This window comes from Hypanus sabinus, chromosome X1, assembly GCF_030144855.1.
Source record: "Hypanus sabinus isolate sHypSab1 chromosome X1, sHypSab1.hap1, whole genome shotgun sequence".
NCBI classification, from domain to species: domain Eukaryota; kingdom Metazoa; phylum Chordata; class Chondrichthyes; order Myliobatiformes; family Dasyatidae; genus Hypanus; species Hypanus sabinus.
In genome coordinates this window covers 30,162,757-30,184,844 of record NC_082738.1, presented here as the reverse complement: position 1 = coordinate 30,184,844, position 22,088 = coordinate 30,162,757, and the positions used below count along the sequence as shown (strand labels likewise).

The following is a 22,088-nucleotide window of genomic DNA, read 5'->3' as shown; positions in this document are numbered from 1 at the left end:
TACACTCACGGGGTCAGACAGAGAGTGAATCTCCCTCCAGAATGTCCCATCACACACTCCTAGGGTCAGAATTTGAGTGAATCTCCCTCCACACCGTCCCATCACACACTCCCAGGGTAGACACGGAGTGAATCTCCCACCAAACAATCCCATCACATACTACCAGGGTCAGACATACAGTTAATCTCCCTCCACACTGTCCCATCACACACTCCCAGGGTCAGACACAGAGTGAATCTCCTTCCACACTATCCCATCACACACACCCGGGGTCAGACAGAGAGTGAATCTCCCTCCACACCGTCCCATCGCACATTCCCAGAATCAGACAGAGAGTGAATCTCCCTCCACACTATCCCATCACACAGTTCCAGGGTCAGATAGAGAGTGAATCTCCCTCCACACCGTCCTATCACACACTCCCAGGGTAGACACAGAGTGAATCTCCCTCCACACTATCCCATCACACACTCCCAGGGTCAGACATACAGTTAATCTCCCTCCACACTGTCCCATGACACACTCCTGGGGTCAGATAGACAGTGAATCTCCCTCCACATCGTCCCATCACACTCCCAGGGTCAGACACGGAGTGAATCTCCTTTCACACTATCCCATCACACATTTCCAGAATCAGACAGAGAGTGAATCTCCGTCCACACTGTCCCATCACACACTCCCAGGGTCAGACACAGAGTGAATCTCCCTCCACACGATCACATCACACACTCCCGGGGTCAGACTGAGAGTGAATCTCCCTCCTGCCCATCCTATCACACACTCCCAGACTCAGTTCCCATCACACACTCCCGGGGTCAGACAGAGAGTGAATCTCCCTCCACACTGTCCCATCACACATTCTCAGAATCAGACAGAGAGTGAATCTCCGTCCTCCCCGTCCCATCACACACTCCCGGGGTCAGACAGAGAGTGAATCTCCCTCCACACTGTCCCATCACAGACTCCCGGGGCCAGAGATAGAGTGAATCTCCCTCCACACCGTCCGATCACACAGTCCCAGGGTCAGACACAGAGTGAATCTCCCTCCACACTATCCCATCACACAGTCCTAGGGTCAGAATTTGAGTGAATCTCCCTCCACACCGTCCCATCACACACTCCCAGGGTAGACACGGAGTGAATCTCCCACCAAACAATCCCATCACATACTACCAGGGTCAGACATACAGTTAATCTCCCTCCACACTGTCCCATCACACACTCCCAGGGTCAGAAACAGAGTGAATCTCCTTCCACACTATCCCATCACACACACCCGGGGTCAGACAGAGAGTGAATCTCCCTCCACACCGTCCCTTTACACATTCCCAGAATCAGACAGAGAGTGAATCTCCCTCCACACTATCCCATCACAGACTCCCGGGGTCAGAGACAGTGTGAATCTCCCTCCACACCTTCTGATCACACACTCCCAGGGTCAGACTTTGAGTGAATCTCCCTCCACACCGTCCCATCGCAAATTCCCAGAATCAGACAGAGTGTGAATCTCCCTCCACACTATCCCATCACACACTTCCAGGGTCAGATAGAGAGTGAACCTCCCTCCACACCGTCCCATCACACACTCCCAGGGTAGACACAGAGTGAATCTCCCTCCACACTATCCCATCACACACTCCCAGGGTCAGACATACAGTTAATCTCCCTCCACACTGTCCCATGAGACACTCCTGGGGTCAGATAGACAGTGAATCTCCCTCCACATCGTCCCATCACACTCCCAGGGTCAGGCACAGAGTGAATCTCCTTTCACACTATCCCATCACACATTTCCAGAATCAGACAGAGAGTGAATCTCCGTCCACACTGTCCCATCACACACTCCCAGGGTCAGACACAGAGTGAATCTCCCTCCACACGATCACATCACACACTCCCGGGGTCAGACTGAGAGTGAATCTCCCTCCTGCCCATCCTATCACACACTCCCAGACTCAGTTCCCATCACACACTCCCGGGGTCAGACAGAGAGTGAATCTCCCTCCACACCGTCCCATCACACATTCCCAGAATCAGACAGAGAGTGAATCTCCGTCCTCCCCGTCCCATCACACTCTCACGGGGTCAGACAGAGAGTGAATCTCCCTCCACACCGTCCCTTTACACATTCCCAGAATCAGACAGAGAGTGAATCTCCCTCCACAATATCCCATCACAGACTCCCGGGGTCAGAGACAGAGTGAATCTCCCTCCACACCTTCTGATCACACACTCCCAGGGTCAGACTTTGAGTGAATCTCCCTCCACACCGTCCCATTGCAAATTCCCAGAATCAGACAGAGTGTGAATCTCCCTCCACACTATCCCATCACACACTTCCAGGGTCAGATAGAGAGTGAACCTCCCTCCACACCGTCCCATCACACACTCCCAGGGTAGACACAGAGTGAATCTCCCTCCACACTATCCCATCACACACTCCCAGGGTCAGACATACAGTTAATCTCCCTCCACACTATTCCATCATACACTCACGGGGTCAGACAGAGAGTGAATCTCCCTCCACAATGTCCCATCACACACTCCTAGGGTCAGAATTTGAGTGAATCTCCCTCCACACTGTCCCATCACAGACTCCCGGGGCCAGAGATAGAGTGAATCTCCCTCCACACCGTCCGATCACACAGTCCCAGGGTCAGACACAGAGTGAATCTCCCTCCACACTATCCCATCACACAGTCCTAGGGTCAGAATTTGAGTGAATCTCCCTCCACACCGTCCCATCACACACTCCCAGGGTAGACACGGAGTGAATCTCCCACCAAACAATCCCATCACATACTACCAGGGTCAGACATACAGTTAATCTCCCTCCACACTGTCCCATCACACACTCCCAGGGTAAGACACAGAGTGAATCTGCTTCCACACTATCCCATCACACACACCCGGGGTCAGACAGAGAGTGAATCTCCCTCCACACCGTCCCTTTACACATTCCCAGAATCAGACAGAGAGTGAATCTCCCTCCACACTATCCCATCACAGACTCCCGGGGTCAGAGACAGAGTGAATCTCCCTCCACACTGTCCCATCACACACTCCTTGGGTCAGACAGAGAGTGAATCTCCCTCCACACCTTCTGATCACACACTCCCAGGGTCAGACTTTGAGTGAATCTCCCTCCACACCGTCCCATCGCAAATTCCCAGAATCAGACAGAGTGTGAATCTCCCTCCACACTATCCCATCACACACTTCCGGGGTCAGATAGAGAGTGAACCTCCCTCCACACCGTCCCATCACACACTCCCAGGGTAGACACAGAGTGAATCTCCCTCCACACTATCCCATCACACACTCCCAGGGTCAGACATACAGTTAATCTCCCTCCACATCGTCCCATCACACTCCCAGGGTCAGACACAGAGTGAATCTCCTTTCACACTATCCCATCACACATTTCCAGAATCAGACAGAGAGTGAATCTCCGTCCACACTGTCCCATCACACACTCCCAGGGTCAGACACAGAGTGAATCTCCCTCCACACGATCACATCACACACTCCCGGGGTCAGACTGAGAGTGAATCTCCCTCCTGCCCATCCTATCACACACTCCCAGTCTCAGATCCCATCACACACTCCCGGGGTCAGACAGAGAGTGAATCTCCCTCCACACCGTCCCATCACACATTCCCAGAATCAGACAGAGAGTGAATCTCCGTCCTCCCCGTCCCATCACACACTCCCGGGGTCAGACAGAGAGTGAATCTCCCTCCACACTGTCCCATCACAGACTCCCGGGGCCAGAGATAGAGTGAATCTCCCTCCACACCGTCCCATCACACAGTCCCAGGGTCAGACACAGAGTGAATCTCCCTCCACACTATCCCATCACACAGTCCCAGGGTCAGACACAGAGTGAAGCTACCTCCACACCCTCCCATCACACACTCCCGGGGTCAGACACAGAGTTAATCTCCCTCCATGCAGTCCCATGACACACTCCTGGGGTCAGATAGACAGTGAATCTCCCTCCACACCGTCCCATCACACACTCCCAGGGTCAGACACAGAGTGAATCTCCCTCCACACGATCACATCACACACTCCCGGGGACAGACTGAGAGTGAATCTCCCTCCTGCCCATCCCATCACACACTACCAGAGTCAGTCAGAGAGTGAATCTCCCTGTACACTATCCCATCACAGACTCCCGGGGTCAGAGACAGAGTGAATCTCCCTCCACACCTTCTCATCACACACACCCAGGGTCAGACACAGAGTGAATCTCCCTCCACACGATCCCATCACACACTCACGGGGTCAGACTGAGAGTGAATCTCCCTCCTGCCCATCCCATCACACACTCCCAGAGTCAGTTGGAGAGTGAATCTCCCTGCACACCGTCCCATCACACATTCCCAGAATCAGACAGAGAGTGAATCTCCCTCCACACTGTCCCATCACACACTCCCAGGGTCAGACACAGAGTGATTCTCCCTCCACACTATTCCATCATACACTCCCAGGGTCAGAATTTGAGTGAATCTCCCTCCACACAGTCCTATCACACACTCCCAGGGTCAGACACAGAGTCAATCTCCCTCCACACTGTCCCATCACACACTCCCAGGGTAAGACAGAGAGTGAATCTCCCTCCACACTGTCCCATCACACACTCCCAGGGTCAGACAGAGAGTGAATCGCCCTCCACACTATCCCATCATACACTCCCGGGGACAGACAGAGAGTGAATCTCCCTCCACACTGTCCCATCACACACTCCCTGGGTCAGACAGACAGTGAATCTCCCTGCACACCGTCCCATCGCACATTCCCAGAATCAGACAGAGAATGAATCTCCCTCCACACTGTCCCATCACCCACTCCCAGGGTCAGATAGAGAGTGAATCTCACTCCACACTATCCCATCACACACCCCCTGGGTGAGACACTGAGGGAATGTCCCTCCACACTATCCCATCACACACTCCCGGGGTCAGACAGAGAGTGAATCTCCCTCCACCCTGTCCCATCACACACTTCCAGGGTCAGACACAGAGTGAATCTCCCTCCACACTATCCCATCTCACACCCCCTGGGTGAGACACAGAGGGAATCTCCGTCCACACTATCCCATGACACATTCCCGGGGTCAGACAGAGAGTGAATCTCTCTCCACCCCGTCCCATCACACACTCCCGGGGTCAGACAGAGAGTGAATCTCCCTCCACACCGTCCCATCACACATTCCCAGAATCAGACAGAGAGTGAATCTCACTCCACACTATCCCATCACACACCCCCTGGGTGAGACACAGAGGGAATCTCCGTCCACACTATCCCATGACACATTCCCGGGGTCAGACAGAGAGTGAATCTCTCTCCACCCCGTCCCATCACACACTCCCGGGGTCAGACAGAGAGTGAATCTCCCTCCACACCGTCCCATCACACATTCCCAGGGTCAGACACAGAGTGAATCTCCCTCCAAACTGTCCCATCACACACTCCCAGCGTCAGAAAGAGAGTGAATGTCCCTCCACACTGTCCCATCTCACACTCCCGGGGTCAGACAGAGAGTGAATCTCCCTTCTCCCCGTCCCATCACACACTCCCAGGGTCAGACATAGAGTGAATCTCCCTCCACACCATCCCATCACACACTCCCAGGGTCAGACAGAGAGTGAATCTCCCTCCACACTGTCCCATCTCACACTCCCAGGGTCAGACTTTGTGTGAATCTCCCTCCACACTGTCCCATCACACACTCCCAGGGTCAGACTCAGTGTGAATCTCCCTCCACACTATCCCATCACACACCTCAGGGGTCAGACAGAGAGTGAATCTCCCTCCACACTGTCCCATCACACACTCCCAGGGTCAGACAGAGAGTGAATCGCCCTCCACACTATCCCATCATACACTCCCGGGGTCAGACAGAGAGTGAATCTCCCTCCACACTGTCCCATCTCACACTCACGGGGTCAGACTGAGAGTGAATCTCCCTCCTGCCCATCCCATCACACACTCCCAGAGTCAGTTGGAGAGTGAATCTCCCTGCACACCGTCCCATCACACATTCCCAGAATCAGACAGAGAGTGAATCTCCCTCCACACTGTCCCATCACACACTCCCAGGGTCAGACACAGAGTGATTCTCCCTCCACACTATTCCATCATACACTCCCAGGGTCAGAATTTGAGTGAATCTCCCTCCACACAGTCCCATCACACACTCCCAGGGTCAGACACAGAGTGAAGCACCCTCCACCCCGTCCCATCACATACTCCCGTGGTCAGACACAGAGTCAATCTCCCTCCACACTGTCCCATCACACACTCCCAGGGTAAGACAGAGAGTGAATCTCCCTCCACACTGTCCCATCACACACTCCCGGGGACAGACAGAGAGTGAATCTCCCTCCACACTGTCCCATCACACACTCCCTGGGTCAGACAGACATTGAATCTCCCTCCACACCGTCCCATCGCACATTCCCAGAATCAGACAGAGAATGAATCTCCCTCCACACTGTCCCATCACACACTCCCAGGGTCAGATAGAGAGTGAATCTCACTCCACACTATCCCATCACACACTCCCGGGGTCAGACAGAGAGTGAATCTCCCTCCACCCTGTCCCATCACACACTTCCAGGGTCAGAGACAGAGTGAATCTCCCTCCACACTATCCCATCTCACACCCCCTGGGTGAGACACAGAGGGAATCTCCGTCCACACTATCCCATGACACATTCCCGGGGTCAGACAGAGAGTGAATCTCTCTCCACCCCGTCCCATCACACACTCCCGGGGTCAGACAGAGAGTGAATCTCCCTCCACACCGTCCCATCACACATTCCCAGAATCAGACAGAGAGTGAATCTCACTCCACACTATCCCATCACACACCCCCTGGGTGAGACACAGAGGGAATCTCCGTCCACACTATCCCATGACACATTCCCGGGGTCAGACAGAGAGTGAATCTCTCTCCACCCCGTCCCATCACACACTCCCGGGGTCAGACAGAGAGTGAATCTCCCTCCACACCGTCCCATCACACATTCCCAGGGTCAGACACAGAGTGAATCTCCCTCCAAACTGTCCCATCACACACTCCCAGCGTCAGAAAGAGAGTGAATGTCCCTCCACACTGTCCCATCTCACACTCCCGGGGTCAGACAGAGAGTGAATCTCCCTTCTCCCCGTCCCATCACACACTCCCAGGGTCAGACATAGAGTGAATCTCCCTCCACACCATCCCATCACACACTCCCAGGGTCAGACAGAGAGTGAATCTCCCTCCACACTGTCCCATCTCACACTCCCAGGTTCAGACTTTGAGTGAATCTCCCTCCACACTGTCCCATCACACACTCCCAGGGTCAGACAGAGAGTGAATCTCCCTCCACACTGTCCCATCACACACTCCCAGGGTCAGACAGAGAGTGAATCGCCCTCCACACTATCCCATCATACACTCCCGGGGTCAGACAGAGAGTGAATCTCCCTCCACACTGTCCCATGTCACACTCCCAGGGTCAGACTTTGAGTGAATCTCCCTCCACACCGTCCCATCGCACATTCTCAGAATCAGACAGAGAGTGAATCTCCCTCCACACTGTCCCATCACACACTCCCAGGGTCCGACTCAGAGTGAATCTCCCTCCAAACTATCCCATCACACACCTCAGGGGTCAGACACAGAGTGAATCTCCCTCCGCACCGTCCCATCACAAACTCCCAGGGTCAGAGACAGAGTGAATCTCCCTCCACACTGTTCCTTCACTCACTCCCAGGGTCAGACACAGAATGAATCTCCCTCCACACTGTCCCATCACACACTCCCAGGGTCAGACACAGAGTGAATCTCCCTCCACACCGTCCCATCACACACTCCCAGGGTCAGACACAGAGTGAATTTCCCTCCACACCGTCCCATCACACACTCCCAGGGTCAGAGACAGAGTGAATCTCCCTCCACACTGTCCCATCACTCACTCCCAGGGTCAGACACAGAATGAATCTCCCTCCACACTGTCCCATCACACTCTCCCAGGGTCAGACACAGAGTGAATCTCCCTCCACACTGTCCCATCACACACTCCCAGGGTCAGACACAGAATGAATCTCCCTCCACACTGTCCCATCACACACTCCCAGGGTCAGACACAGAGTGAATCTCACTCCACACCTTCCCATAACACATTCCCAGTGTCAGACACAGAGTGAATCTCCCTCCACACCGTCCCATCGCACATTCCCAGTGTCAGACACAGAGTGAATCTCCCTCTACACTCTCCCATCGCTCACTCCCGGGATCAGACACAGAGTGAATCTCCATCCACACCGTCCCAACACACATTCCCAGTGTCAGACACAGAGTGAATCTCCCTCCACACTATCCCATCATACACTCCCGGGGACAGACAGAGAGTGAATCTCCCTCCACACTGTCCCATCACACACTCCCTGGGTCAGACAGACATTGAATCTCCCTCCACACCGTCCCATCGCACATTCCCAGAATCAGACAGAGAATGAATCTCCCTCCACACTGTCCCATCACACAGTCCCAGGGTCAGATAGAGAGTGAATCTCACTCCACACTATCCCATCACACACTCCCGGGGTCAGACAGAGAGTGAATCTCCCTCCACCCTGTCCCATCACACACTTCCAGGGTCAGAGACAGAGTGAATCTCCCTCCACACTATCCCATCTCACACCCCCTGGGTGAGACACAGAGGGAAATCCGTCCACACTATCCCATGACACATTCCCGGGGTCAGACAGAGAGTGAATCTCTCTCCACCCCGTCCCATCACACACTCCCGGGGTCAGACGGAGAGTGAATCTCCCTCCACACCGTCCCATCACACATTCCCAGAATCAGACAGAGAGTGAATCTCACTCCACACTATCCCATCACACACCCCCTGGGTGAGACACAGAGGGAATCTCCGTCCACACTATCCCATGACACATTCCCGGGGTCAGACAGAGAGTGAATCTCTCTCCACCCCGTCCCATCACACACTCCCGGGGTCAGACAGAGAGTGAATCTCCCTCCACACCGTCCCATCACACATTCCCAGGGTCAGACACAGAGTGAATCTCCCTCCAAACTGTCCCATCACACACTCCCAGCGTCAGAAAGAGAGTGAATGTCCCTCCACACTGTCCCATCTCACACTCCCGGGGTCAGACAGAGAGTGAATCTCCCTTCTCCCCGTCCCATCACACACTCCCAGGGTCAGACATAGAGTGAATCTCCCTCCACACCATCCCATCACACACTCCCAGGGTCAGACAGAGAGTGAATCTCCCTCCACACTGTCCCATCTCACACTCCCAGGGTCAGACTTTGAGTGAATCTCCCTCCACACTGTCCCATCACACACTCCCAGGGTCAGACAGAGAGTGAATCTCCCTCCACACTGTCCCATCACACACTCCCAGGGTCAGACAGAGAGTGAATCGCCCTCCACACTATCCCATCATACACTCCCGGGGTCAGACAGAGAGTGAATCTCCCTCCACACTGTCCCATGTCACACTCCCAGGGTCAGACTTTGAGTGAATCTCCCTCCACACCGTCCCATCGCACATTCCCAGAATCAGACAGAGAGTGAATCTCCCTCCACACTGTCCCATCACACACTCCCAGGGTCCGACTCAGAGTGAATCTCCCTCCACACTATCCCATCACACACCTCAGGGGTCAGACACAGAGTGAATCTCCCTCCGCACCGTCCCATCACAAACTCCCAGGGTCAGAGACAGAGTGAATCTCCCTCCACACTGTTCCTTCACTCACTCCCAGGGTCAGACACAGAATGAATCTCCCTCCACACTGTCCCATCACACACTCCCAGGGTCAGACACAGAGTGAATCTCCCTCCACACCGTCCCATCACACACTCCCAGGGTCAGACACAGAGTGAATTTCCCTCCACACCGTCCCATCACACACTCCCAGGGTCAGAGACAGAGTGAATCTCCCTCCACACTGTCCCATCACTCACTCCCAGGGTCAGACACAGAATGAATCTCCCTCCACACTGTCCCATCACACTCTCCCAGGGTCAGACACAGAGTGAATCTCCCTCCACACTGTCCCATCACACACTCCCAGGGTCAGACACAGAATGAATCTCCCTCCACACTGTCCCATCACACACTCCCAGGGTCAGACACAGAGTGAATCTCACTCCACACCTTCCCATAACACATTCCCAGTGTCAGACACAGAGTGAATCTCCCTCCACACCGTCCCATCGCACATTCCCAGTGTCAGACACAGAGTGAATCTCCCTCTACACTGTCCCATCACACAGTCCCAGGGTCAGACACAGAGTGAATCTCCATCCACACCGTCCCAACACACATTCCCAGTGTCAGACACAGAGTGAATCTCCCTCCACACCGTCCCATCGCACATTCCCAGTGTCAGACACAGAGTGAACCTCCGTCCACACTGTCCCATCACAAACTCCCTGTAGCAGCTGACTGATGTGAAGAGGGTAGGATCCCTCCCTGGAGATGAGACTCACTTGTGGCGCTGACATGGGGTTTGGCAGTTTGGACACTTATTGCAGGTCGGACCTATGTATCTCCCGTGGCAGATGCATTGCCCGCAGCGGCAGTCGCCGTGTCCTGCACAGATCGAGCCATTCATGTCCCGGCATTCTTCCTCTGATTGCGGGCAGTGGCATGCCTCCCCTTCATAGCCCGCATCGCAGTTGCACTTCCCACAGGTGCACGAGCCATGGCCTGTTAATGGGAGTGTAGTGATGGAGGTAATGGGGGGAGAGGATGGAGGGAGTGGTGTTTGAGAGAGAGGAGGAAGCATGGGGAAAAGAGAGGGAAAGATGGAGGACGGTAGAGAGAGGGTGAATAGTTTATCATTAGTACAGAGGCAGTGAGGCAGGTCTGGGGGCGGAGAGCGTTTATTTGGATCCGAGTTTTTCTTCGGGGTTTTCACTGAGTCTACATTTATTGGCTAGTCCTTCTCCGCAGGGGTTGGTGTCGTGTTTCCAGGAGTTTGCGCTTTCAGTCGGGGAGTCCGCATTTGACACGGGCTTGCGATTCTGCATGAGTGGGTGGTATTTGTTGGTGTTGTGGCCTCTGGAGGGAGGGTCTGCAGATATGGTGTTGGGAGAAGGGAAGTCTGTGTTTCTCTGGGTCTGTATTTGCCAGTTTTCGGAGGGAGGGCCTCTGGGGCCTGCGTTTTCGTGTGTTTGCCATTTCTGGAAGGTGGGGGATGTGAAAATGCTTACCACTGCACAGCAGGCCGTTTTTCCGGATACAGGAGGAGTCGTCGCACTCGCAGTACTGCCCGCGCAGGTTCCCGTCGCACACACACTTCCCGCACACGCATTGTCCACGCCCCTCGCACAATGCAGACTCGTTCCCCTTCCGGCATGGTGCCAGCAAGTCTTCCAACTGATCTTCATCCTGTGTGCACTCACACAGCCTCCCCACACGTCCTGGGAGGCAGCTGAGGGGGTATTGCAGAGGGGCAGAGGCGGAAATGGAGGAGTGAGATAGGGTGAGGATGCATGAAAGGAAGAGATGGACAAAGGAAAAGGGTGGCAAGGAGAGAGGGGTTGTGTGAGGTTGAAGACATTGGGGGTGGTGGTTGTGGAGAGATGAAGTTAGAGGGAGGAGGAGAAGCAGAGAGACAGAGTCAATCCAGATTAATTAATTCTCTTCCAGGAAAAACTTGAGTACTATCCGATGCCCAATCCTAGATCATATCTGCCCATCCTGATCCCAGTCCCCATCCTAATCCTAAGAGTTGGGAAGTTATGTTTCAGTTTTATAAAACTTTGGTGAGCCGACATCTTGAGTATTGCATTAAGTTCTGGTCGTCCCATTACAGGAAGGGTGTGGGGGCTTTGGAGAGGGAGCAGAGGAGATTCACCAGGATGCCGCCTGGATTAGAGAGCATAAGCTACAAGGAGAGGCTGGACAAACTTGAGTTGTTTTCTCTGGAGCAACGGAGACTGAGCTTTATTAGATTACAAAAGGAACAGATGGAGTAGATAGACAGTATCTTTCTCCCCAGGATATTGAAGTATTGAATACTTTTTTCACACACAGAATTGAGAATGCCTGGAATGTGCTGCCCGGGATAATGGTGGAGGCTGTTCGACAGGGAATGGAGGAATGGGCAGAAGAGATGAATTTAATTTGGCATTGAGTGGAGTTTCTGAGTGAGAGAGGTTGAGACCTGATTCCCTGGAGTGTAGGGGATTGAGAAGCGACCTTATAAAACCATGAGGAACATCGATAAGGTGATTGTACACAGTGCTTTTCCCAGGGTTGGGGATTTAAGAACTAGAGGAAGTGGTTGAACAACATTTAAAAGTCACTTGGACGAATGCATGGATAAAAAATGATTAGAGGGATATGGGGCAAACAGGTGGGAAGTTTGGCCAATTGCGTAGCCATAATAACCGCTCCCCACTTCTCCCTCACCCCACGGTCCCCCTCAACCCCTACCTGCACTGTCCGCAGTTGAGCGTCCCATTGCCGTGACTGCAGTGTGCGTCCCCGCCATCTGCATCTCCACAGTGACACGTGCACTCTGTCTCCACCGCGACCTCCAACTTTTCCGTGAAGCCCAGTACACGCAGCGCAAAGCGCGTGCCAGCAGGGAGGCAGCGCGACGCGGTCACGCCCACCGTGAAATTAACCTGCGGGGGGGGGGGGGAGAGACCTGTTAGTGAGCAGAGAAGAGGGCGGAGCATGAGTGAGAGAGGGGGAGGGGAAAAAGGGGAGCGGGGAGGGAGAGGGGGGAGAGTGAGAGCTCACCTCCTGGTTAAAGCGGACCCCCAAACATTCCCCTGGATCCTTTCGGAAGAGTTTGCCGCCCCCACAGTGGGATTGGAAGGTGAGGGAGATACCTTCGGGCAGCTTTGAATGCTCCAGCTTCACTGTGGATGAAAGGTTCTTGGGGAGAGGGATCAGTGTTCAGTTATGTCCTCTGACCCACAACCCATGACCCATCAGCCTATCCCCCTCCCTCACTCTAAACCCCCTCTCAGCACACATACTCCCTCCTCACTCCATCCTGCCATATAACCTCCCTCCTTGAACTCACCCTCCCCATCTCCCCATCACCACCCTCTTCCCCCTCTGACCTCCCCTCAGCCACACGCATCCCAGCTCCCATCTCTACCCGCTTCCTCTCCCCCATCCCCCACTGCACCCCTCTTTTTACCTTAGTCACCACTCATTTCCCCTCAGTCCTCCCTCTCCCTCTTCCCCCTCAGCCCACTCTGCCTCTTTCCCACGTCCCCCTCCCCCTCTATTCCCGTCTCCTCTCCCCCTAATGCCCCCTCCTTTCCTCTCAGATCCCTCTTTTCTCTGTCCCCCTCCCTTCATCCCCTTATTTCCCTCAACCCCCTTTTCTCCCCAGCCCCTTCTTTTCCTCTCCATCTCCCCTTTTCCCTTCCCACTCCTTTCCCCTGCCCCTCCCCTTCCCCAACCTTCCCCTACCCTCCCATTCAACCTCCCCCTTCTTCCTGTCCCATCTCACATTTCTCCCTCTCTCTCCCCACCTCACTTTCCCCCCTCTCCCCCTCTCATCTCTTCTTGCCCCTCTGTCCCTCCTGTTTCCCACTCCCCTTCCCACCAACTCTCCCCTCTTTCTTCCTCTCTTCCCGCCTCTCTTCTCCACTCCCCACCTCTTCCCCTACCATCCCTCCCCCTGTTCAGCCCTACCTCCTTCCCCCCTCGTTCCCCCTCTCCTACCACAGAATGCCCCCTGTCACTCACATTATAAGCCTCAGAGATCAACTGTAAGACGTTGCTTGAATCCGCTTTCAGTTCCCCAACTGCAGACTTTGGGATTAGTTTACTGAGATTCTTAGAGAGAGAGAGAGAGAGAGTTCATAAGGGAGAGAGAGGGGTGCATTGAATGTTAGGGAGAGATGGAAGGGTAGGGGGACAGAGACAATGAGTGAGAGAGGGAGAGAAGGGGAGAAAGAGTGAGAGGTGGGGGTGTGGGGCAGGATGGAAGGGGTAGAGAGGACGGGAGGTACAGAGGGAGGTGTGGGTTAAGTTTCAGGTGTGGGTGACACTCACCTGGTACACAGGCACCACGTTCTGGGTGACGGCAAAGATGGGCTGTACATTATGCTTTGAGAGAGTCTGCACGAGCTGCCCCACCGACGGGTAGTCCTGCAATAGAGGCCGTGAACGTCAGCTCCCACCTAGCCTCTAACCTGCCATTTGTATGCCGACTCCTGTCCTGCATCAGTTCACACCTCACATTTAAAACATCAGTCCCAACCCTCATTTTTGCCCCTGTGTTTGACCCATTAGTTCTGTCCCACGTTTGTATACCAGCCCACCATCGACTCCATCCTCTGTCCCACGTTTATTCTCCAACCCACCGTGGGCAGGGAAGAGGTGGCCATCCTCGCGTTGAATGCCGGCGAGGAGGTACTGCCTGAGTCCGCACAGCAGGCTTGAGACTTACGTAGAGGTTGCTGTCGGTGTACAGCCCTGTCTCATCGAGGTGGCAGCGAGCGTCGTTGGGCAAGAAGATCCCACCAAGGCGCCCATCGCCTGCGGAATGGAAGGTGGCATCGGACGTATAGACCAGGAGCTTTGTCACGTTCCTCCAGCCCACCTCCTTCTGGGTGGGGGAGAGAGGCAGAAGAGATGGGTCAGTGTGGCCAGGATGGAGAAACAATGCCCCCACACCATCTCTACCTCCTCCATCCGCTCTACCAACCTCCCTCCTCTGTCCCTCTCCCTTCACTTCCCTCCCCACTCTTCTCTTCCCCCTCCCACCTCTTACTCCACCCCTCCTCTCCCCATCATATCACTTATACCTCTTCCTCCCTGCATTCTTCCCCCTCCCCTCCCCGCTTACATCCCCCACACCATCTCCCTCCTCCCCTACATCCAAACCATCACCCAACCCCACACCCCAACCTCTCCAGCCCTCCCCACCTCACTCACTTCACATACGACCGCCTGCATCATGGCATCCAGACCCCCCTCAGGGGTATCGAGGTTGCCAGACACCTGCTGCCTGCCCACCTCTTCCTCAAACCTGCCCTCCTCCTGGGTCAGCGGCAGAACGTTTCGGAAGCTGAAGGGGGGCTGACACTGCTCACTGCGGTCGGGGCAGGGGTTGCGGAGGCGGTGAGGCAGCAGACTGGTGAAGGGCAGGGTGGTCTTGTCCACAAACGAGCCAAATCCTGTGCGGAAGGAGAGAGAGGAGATGAGTAGGGGGGTGGCGGTTGTCTCCCCTACCCATGTCCGGCCACTGCCCTTCCCTCACACCTGCACCTGGTGTCTGTGTGGAATCTTTCACTCCTGCGGATGTACCTGAGGCAGAGGTTTAAGTGCAGACAAGTTCAGGCCACATCTGGAATATTGCATTCAGTTCCGCTCATCCCATTACAGGAAGGGTGTGGGGGCTTTAGAGAGGGTGTAGAGGAGACTCACCAGGATGCTGCCTGGATTAGAGGGCATGAGCTACGAGGAGAGGCTGGACAAACTTGGGGGTTGTTTTCCCTGGAGAGGGAGACGCTGAGGGGAGATCCAATAGAGGCTAAAAGATCACAAGATGCATAGACAGACAACCACGGTCTTTTAGCCAGGGTGGAAATTTGTAAAACCAGGTGGCGCGCACCAAAGCACAGAAGGGATTTTCACCCCCAGGGTGTGAAAATCAGAAAACAGGCCTCACGTTTAAGGACAGAAGGGAGAGGTTCAAGAGGAATCCAAGAGGTGACTTTTTAACCCAAAAGCTGGTTTATACATAGGACAAGCGGCCAGAGGCAGGTATATTAACATCAAATTTGGACCTGAAGGGAATGAGCCGAAGTTGTGGAAGAGGAACAGGTTTGGAACAGAATCTGGATTGGCATGGAATGGATGGGCTGAAGGGTCTGTTTCTGATCCAAGATTCCGCAAGATAGAACTCACCAATCCGAACGGAATCAGCAATGTTTGTCAGAGTGAACAGCAAGTTACTGCCAAGATTGCGGATGTACTCCAGATCATCCTTCATGGAGTAGGAGAGGTCCATCAGGTAATACAGATCAACAGGATACCTCTCAGCTCTCCGGAACTTCACCACAAAATGCTCAGTCCATCCTGGCAAGGGGAGAGAGTGGAGGTGCTGAAGTTGCCAACTCTCAATGTCATGCACCGTGCCGTCAAGGATAACACAACACACACACTCCTCCCCAACTCCCCCATCACACACACTCCTCCCCAACTCCACCATCACACACACACTCCTCCCGAACTCCCCTCATCACACACACACTCCTCCTGAACTCCCCTCATCACACACACACTCCTCCTGAACTCCCCCATCACACACACTCCTCCCCAACTCCACCATCACACACACACTCCTCCCCAACTCCCCCATCACACACACACTCCTCCCCAACTCCCCCATCACACACACACTCCTCCTGAACTCCCCTCATCACACACACACTCCTCCCCAACTCCCCTCATCACACACACACTCCTCCTGAACTCCCCCATCACACACACTCCTCCCCAACTCCACCATCACACACACACTCCTCCCGAACTCCCCTCATCACACACACACTCCTCCCCAACTCCCCCATCACACACACACTCCTCCCCAACTCCCCCATCACACACACACTCCTCCCCAACTCCCCCATCACACACACACTCCTCCCCAACTCCCCCATCACACACACACTCCTCCCCAACTCCCCCACCACACACACACACTCCTCCCCAACTCCACAATCACACACACACACTCCTCCCCAACTCCCCCATCAGACACACACTCCTCCCCAACTCCCCCATCTCACAAACACTCCTCCCCAACTCCCCCATCTCACACACACTCCTCCCCAACTCCCCCATCACACACACACCTCCCAAACTCCCCCATCACACACACACACCTCCCCAACTCCCCCATCACACACACACTCCTCCCCAACTCCCCCCATCACACACATTCACTCCTTCCCAACTCCCCCATCACACACACATTCCTCCCCAACTCCCCCCATCACACACACACTCCTCCCCAACTCCCCCCATCACACACACACTCCTCCCCAACTCCACAATCACACACACACACTCCTCCCGAACTCCCCCATCACACACACACTCCTCCCCAACTCCCCCATCTCACACACACTCCTCCCCAACGCCCCCCATCACACACACACTCCTCCCCAACTCCCCCATCACACACACACACCTCCCGAACTCCCCTGTCACACACACACTCCTCCCCAACTCCCCCATCACACACACACTCCTCCCCAACTCCCCCATCACACACACACACTCCTCCCGAACTCCCCCATCACACACACTCCTCCCCAACTCCACCTTCACACACACACTCCTCCCCAACTCCGCCATCACAAACACACTCCTCCCCAACTCTCCCATCACATACACACTCCTCCCCAACTCCCCCTATCACACAGACACTCCTCCCCAACTCCCCCGTCACACACACACTCCTCCCCAACTCCCCTGTCACACACACTCCTCCCCAACTCCCCCATCTCACACACACTCCTCCCCAACTCCCCCATCTCACACACACTCCTCCCCAACTCCCCCATCTCACACACACTCCTCCCCAACGCCCCCCATCACACACTCTCCTTCCCAACTCCCCCATCACACACACACTCCTCCCCAACTCCCCCATCTCACACACACACCTCCCCAACTCCCCCATCTCACACACACTCCTCCCCAACGCCCCCCATCACACACACTCCTCCCCAACTCCCCCATCACACACACACTCCTCCCCAACTCCCCCATCTCACACACACTCCTCCCCAACTCCCCCATCACACAAACACTCCTCCCCAACTCCCCCATCACACACACACTCCTCCCCAACTCCCCCATCACACACACACACTCCTCCCCAACTCCCCCGTCACACACACACTCCTCCCCAACTCCCCCATCATACACACACTCCTCCCGAACTCCCCCGTCACACACACACTCCTCCCCAACTCCCCCTATCACACACACACTCCTCCCCAACTCCCCCGTCACACACACTCCTCCCCAACTCCAACCATCTCACACACACTCCTCCCGAACTCCCCCATCACACACACACTCCTCCCCAACTCCCCCATCTCACAAACACTCCTCCCCAACTCCCCCATCTCACACACACTCCTCCCCAACTCCCCCATCACACACACACCTCCCAAACTCCCCCATCACACACACACACCTCCCCAACTCCCCCATCACACACACACTCCTCCCCAACTCCCCCCATCACACACATTCACTCCTTCCCAACTCCCCCATCACACACACATTCCTCCCCAACTCCCCCATCACACACACACTCCTCCCCAACTCCCCCCATCACACACACACTCCTCCCCAACTCCACAATCACACACACACACTCCTCCCGAACTCCCCCATCACACACACACTCCTCCCCAACTCCCCCATCTCACACACACTCCTCCCCAACGCCCCCCATCACACACACACTCCTCCCCAACTCCCCCATCACACACACACACCTCCCGAACTCCCCTGTCACACACACACTCCTCCCCAACTCCCCCTATCACACAGACACTCCTCCCCAACTCCCCCGTCACACACACACTCCTCCCCAACTCCCGCGTCACACACACTCCTCCCCAACTCCCCCATCTCACACACACTCCTCCCCAACTCCCCCATCTCACACACACTCCTCCCCAACTCCCCCATCTCACACACACTCCTCCCCAACGCCCCCATCACACACACTCCTTCCCAACTCCCCCATCACACACACATTCCTCCCCAACTCCCCCATCTCACACACACTACTCCCCAACTCCCCAATCACACACACACACTCCTCCCCAACTCCCCCGTCACACACACACTCCTCCCCAACTCCCCCATCACACACACACTCCTCCCGAACTCCCCCGTCACACACACACTTCTCCCCAACTCCCCCTATCACACACACACTCCTCCCCAACTCCCCCGTCACACACACACTCCTCCCCAACTCCCCCGTCACACACACTCCTCCCCAACTCCAAACATCTCACACACACTCCTCCCCAACTCCCCCATCTCACACACACTCCTCCCCAACTCCCCCATCACACACACATTCCTCCCCAACTCCCCCCATCACACACACACTTCTCCCCAACTCCCCCCATCACACACACACTCCTCCCCAACTCCACAATCACACACACACACTCCTCCGCAACTCCCCCCACCACACACACACCCCTCCCCAACTCCATAATCACACACACACACTCCTCCCCAACTCCCCCCATCACACACACACCCCTCCCCAACTCCACAATCACACACACACACTCCTCCCCAACTCCCCCATCACACACACACTCCTCCCCAACTCCCCCATCTCACACACACTCCTCCCCAACGCCCCCATCTCACACACACTCCTCCCCAACTCCCCCATCTCACAAACACTCCTCCCCAACTCCCCCATCTCACACACACTCCTCCCCAACGCCCCCATCACACACACTCCTCCCCAGCTCCCCCATCTCACAAACACTCCTCCCCAACTCCCCCATCTCACACACACTCCTCCCCAACGCCCCCCATCACACACACACACTCCTCCCCAACTCCCCCATCTCACAAACACTCCTCCCCAACTCCCCCATCTCACACACACTCCTCCCCAACGCCCCCCATCACACACACTCCTCCCCAACTCCCCCATCACACACACACTCCTCCCCAACTCCCCCATCACACACACACTCCTCCAGAACTCCCCTCACCTTACACACACGCTCCTCCCCAACTCCCCCCATCACACACACACTCCTCCCCAAGTCCCCCATCACACAGACATACTCCTCCCCAACTCCCCCATCACACACACACTCCTCCCGAACTCCCCTCATCACACACACACTCTCCTCCCCAACTCCCCCCATCACACACACACTCCTCCCCAACTCCCCCATCACACACACACACTCCTCCCCAACTCCCCCCACCACACACACACTCCTGCCCAACTCCCCCCATCACACACACACTCCTCCCCAACTCCCCCATCACACACACACACACCTCCCCAACTCCCCAATCACAGACACACACTCCTCCCCAACTCTCCCCATCACACACAGACTCATCCCCAACTCCCCCATCACACACACACTCCTCCCCAACTCCCCCCACCACACACACACTCCTCCCCAACTCCCCAATCACACACACACTCCTCCCCAACTCCCCTCATCACACACTCCTCCCCAACTCCACAATCACACACACACTCCTCCCCAACTCCACAATCACAGACACACACTCCTCCCCAACTCCCCCATCACACACACACTCCTCCCCAACTCCACCATCACACACTCCTCCCGAACTCCCCACATCACACACACACTCCTCCCCAACTCCCCCCATCACACACACACTCCTCCCCAACTCCCCCATCACACACACACACTCCTCCCCAACTCCCCCATCACACACACACTCCTCCCCAACTCCACAATCACAGACACACACTCCTCCCCAACTCCCCCATCACACACACACTCCTCCCCAACTCCACCATCACACACACACTCCTCCCCAACTCCCCCATCACACACACACTCCTCCCCAACTCCCCCATCACACACACACAGTCTTCCCCAACTCTCCCCATCACACACAGACTCATCCCCAAATCCCCCATCACACACACACTCCTCCCCAACTCCCCCCACCACACACACACTCCTCCCCAACTCCCCAATCACACACACACTCCTCCCCAACTCCCCTCATCACACAATCCTCCCCAACTCAGCAATCACACACACACACTCCTCCCCAACACCCCCATCACACACACACACACTCCTCCCCAACTCCCCCCCTCACACACACTCCTCCACAACTCCCCCATCACACACACACACACTCCTCCCCAACTCCCCCCATCACACACACACTCCTCCCCAACTCCCCCCACCACACACACACTCCTCCCGAACTCCCCCCATCACACACACTCCTCCCCAACTCCCCCCATCACACACACACTTCTCCCCAACTCCCCCCATCACACACACTCATCCCCAACTCCCCCATCAGACACACACACTCATCCCCAACTCCCCCATCAGACACACAGACTCATCCCCAACTCCCCCATCAGACACACACTCTTCCCCAACTCCCCCCACCACACACAGACACACTCCTCCCCAACTCCACAATCACAGACACACACTCCTCCCCAACTCCCCCATCACACACACACTCCTCCCCAACTCCACCATCACACACACACTCCTCCCGAACTCCCCACATCACACACACACTCCTCCCCAACTCCCCCCATCACACACACACTCCTCCCCAACTCCCCCATCACACACACACACTCCTCCCCAACTCCCCCACCACACACACACTCCTCCCCAACTCCCCCCACCACATACACACTCCTCCCCAACTCCACCATCACACACACACTCCTCCCCAACTCCACCATCACACACACATTCCTCCCCAACTCCACCATCACACACACACTCCTCCCCAACTCCCCCATCACACACACACTCCTCCCCAACGCCCCCCATCACACACACACTCCTCCCCAACTCCCCCCATCACACACACACTCCTCCCCAACTCCCCCATCACACACACACAGTCTTCCCCAACTCCCCCATCTCACACACACTCCTCCCCAACGCCCCCCATCACACACTCTCCTTCCCAACTCCCCCATCACACACACACTCCTCCCCAACTCCCCCATCTCACACACACACCTCCCCAACTCCCCCATCTCACACACACTCCTCCCCAACGCCCCCCATCACACACACTCCTCCCCAACTCCCCCATCACACACACACTCCTCCCCAACTCCCCCATCTCACACACACTCCTCCCCAACTCCCCCATCACACAAACACTCCTCCCCAACTCCCCCATCACACACACACTCCTCCCCAACTCCCCCATCACACACACACACTCCTCCCCAACTCCCCCGTCACACACACACTCCTCCCCAACTCCCCCATCATACACACACTCCTCCC

General features: G+C 55.6%; 1 protein-coding gene across 2 annotated transcripts in view; it reads right to left on the bottom strand.

Annotated features, from left to right (window-relative positions):
• itgb7 (integrin, beta 7) overlaps positions 1-22,088 on the bottom strand; it is a 115,203-nt gene that overhangs the window by 70,294 nt on the left and 22,821 nt on the right. Inside the window, exons 5-13 of one of the 2 annotated variants that reach the window (XM_059956194.1) lie at positions 15,931-16,101; positions 14,956-15,197; positions 14,468-14,623; positions 14,071-14,166; positions 13,762-13,851; positions 12,796-12,933; positions 12,484-12,677; positions 11,256-11,476; positions 10,530-10,749 (exon numbers count right to left, since the gene is read on the bottom strand). In XM_059956194.1, the coding sequence (XP_059812177.1) occupies positions 10,530-10,749; positions 11,256-11,476; positions 12,484-12,677; positions 12,796-12,933; positions 13,762-13,851; positions 14,071-14,166; positions 14,468-14,623; positions 14,956-15,197; positions 15,931-16,101 (1,528 nt within the window). Of the gene's footprint in view, positions 1-10,529; positions 10,750-11,255; positions 11,477-12,483; positions 12,678-12,795; positions 12,934-13,761; positions 13,852-14,070; positions 14,167-14,467; positions 14,627-14,955; positions 15,198-15,930; positions 16,102-22,088 lie in introns of both variants that reach the window. The other variant, XM_059956192.1, reaches the window with a different exon arrangement.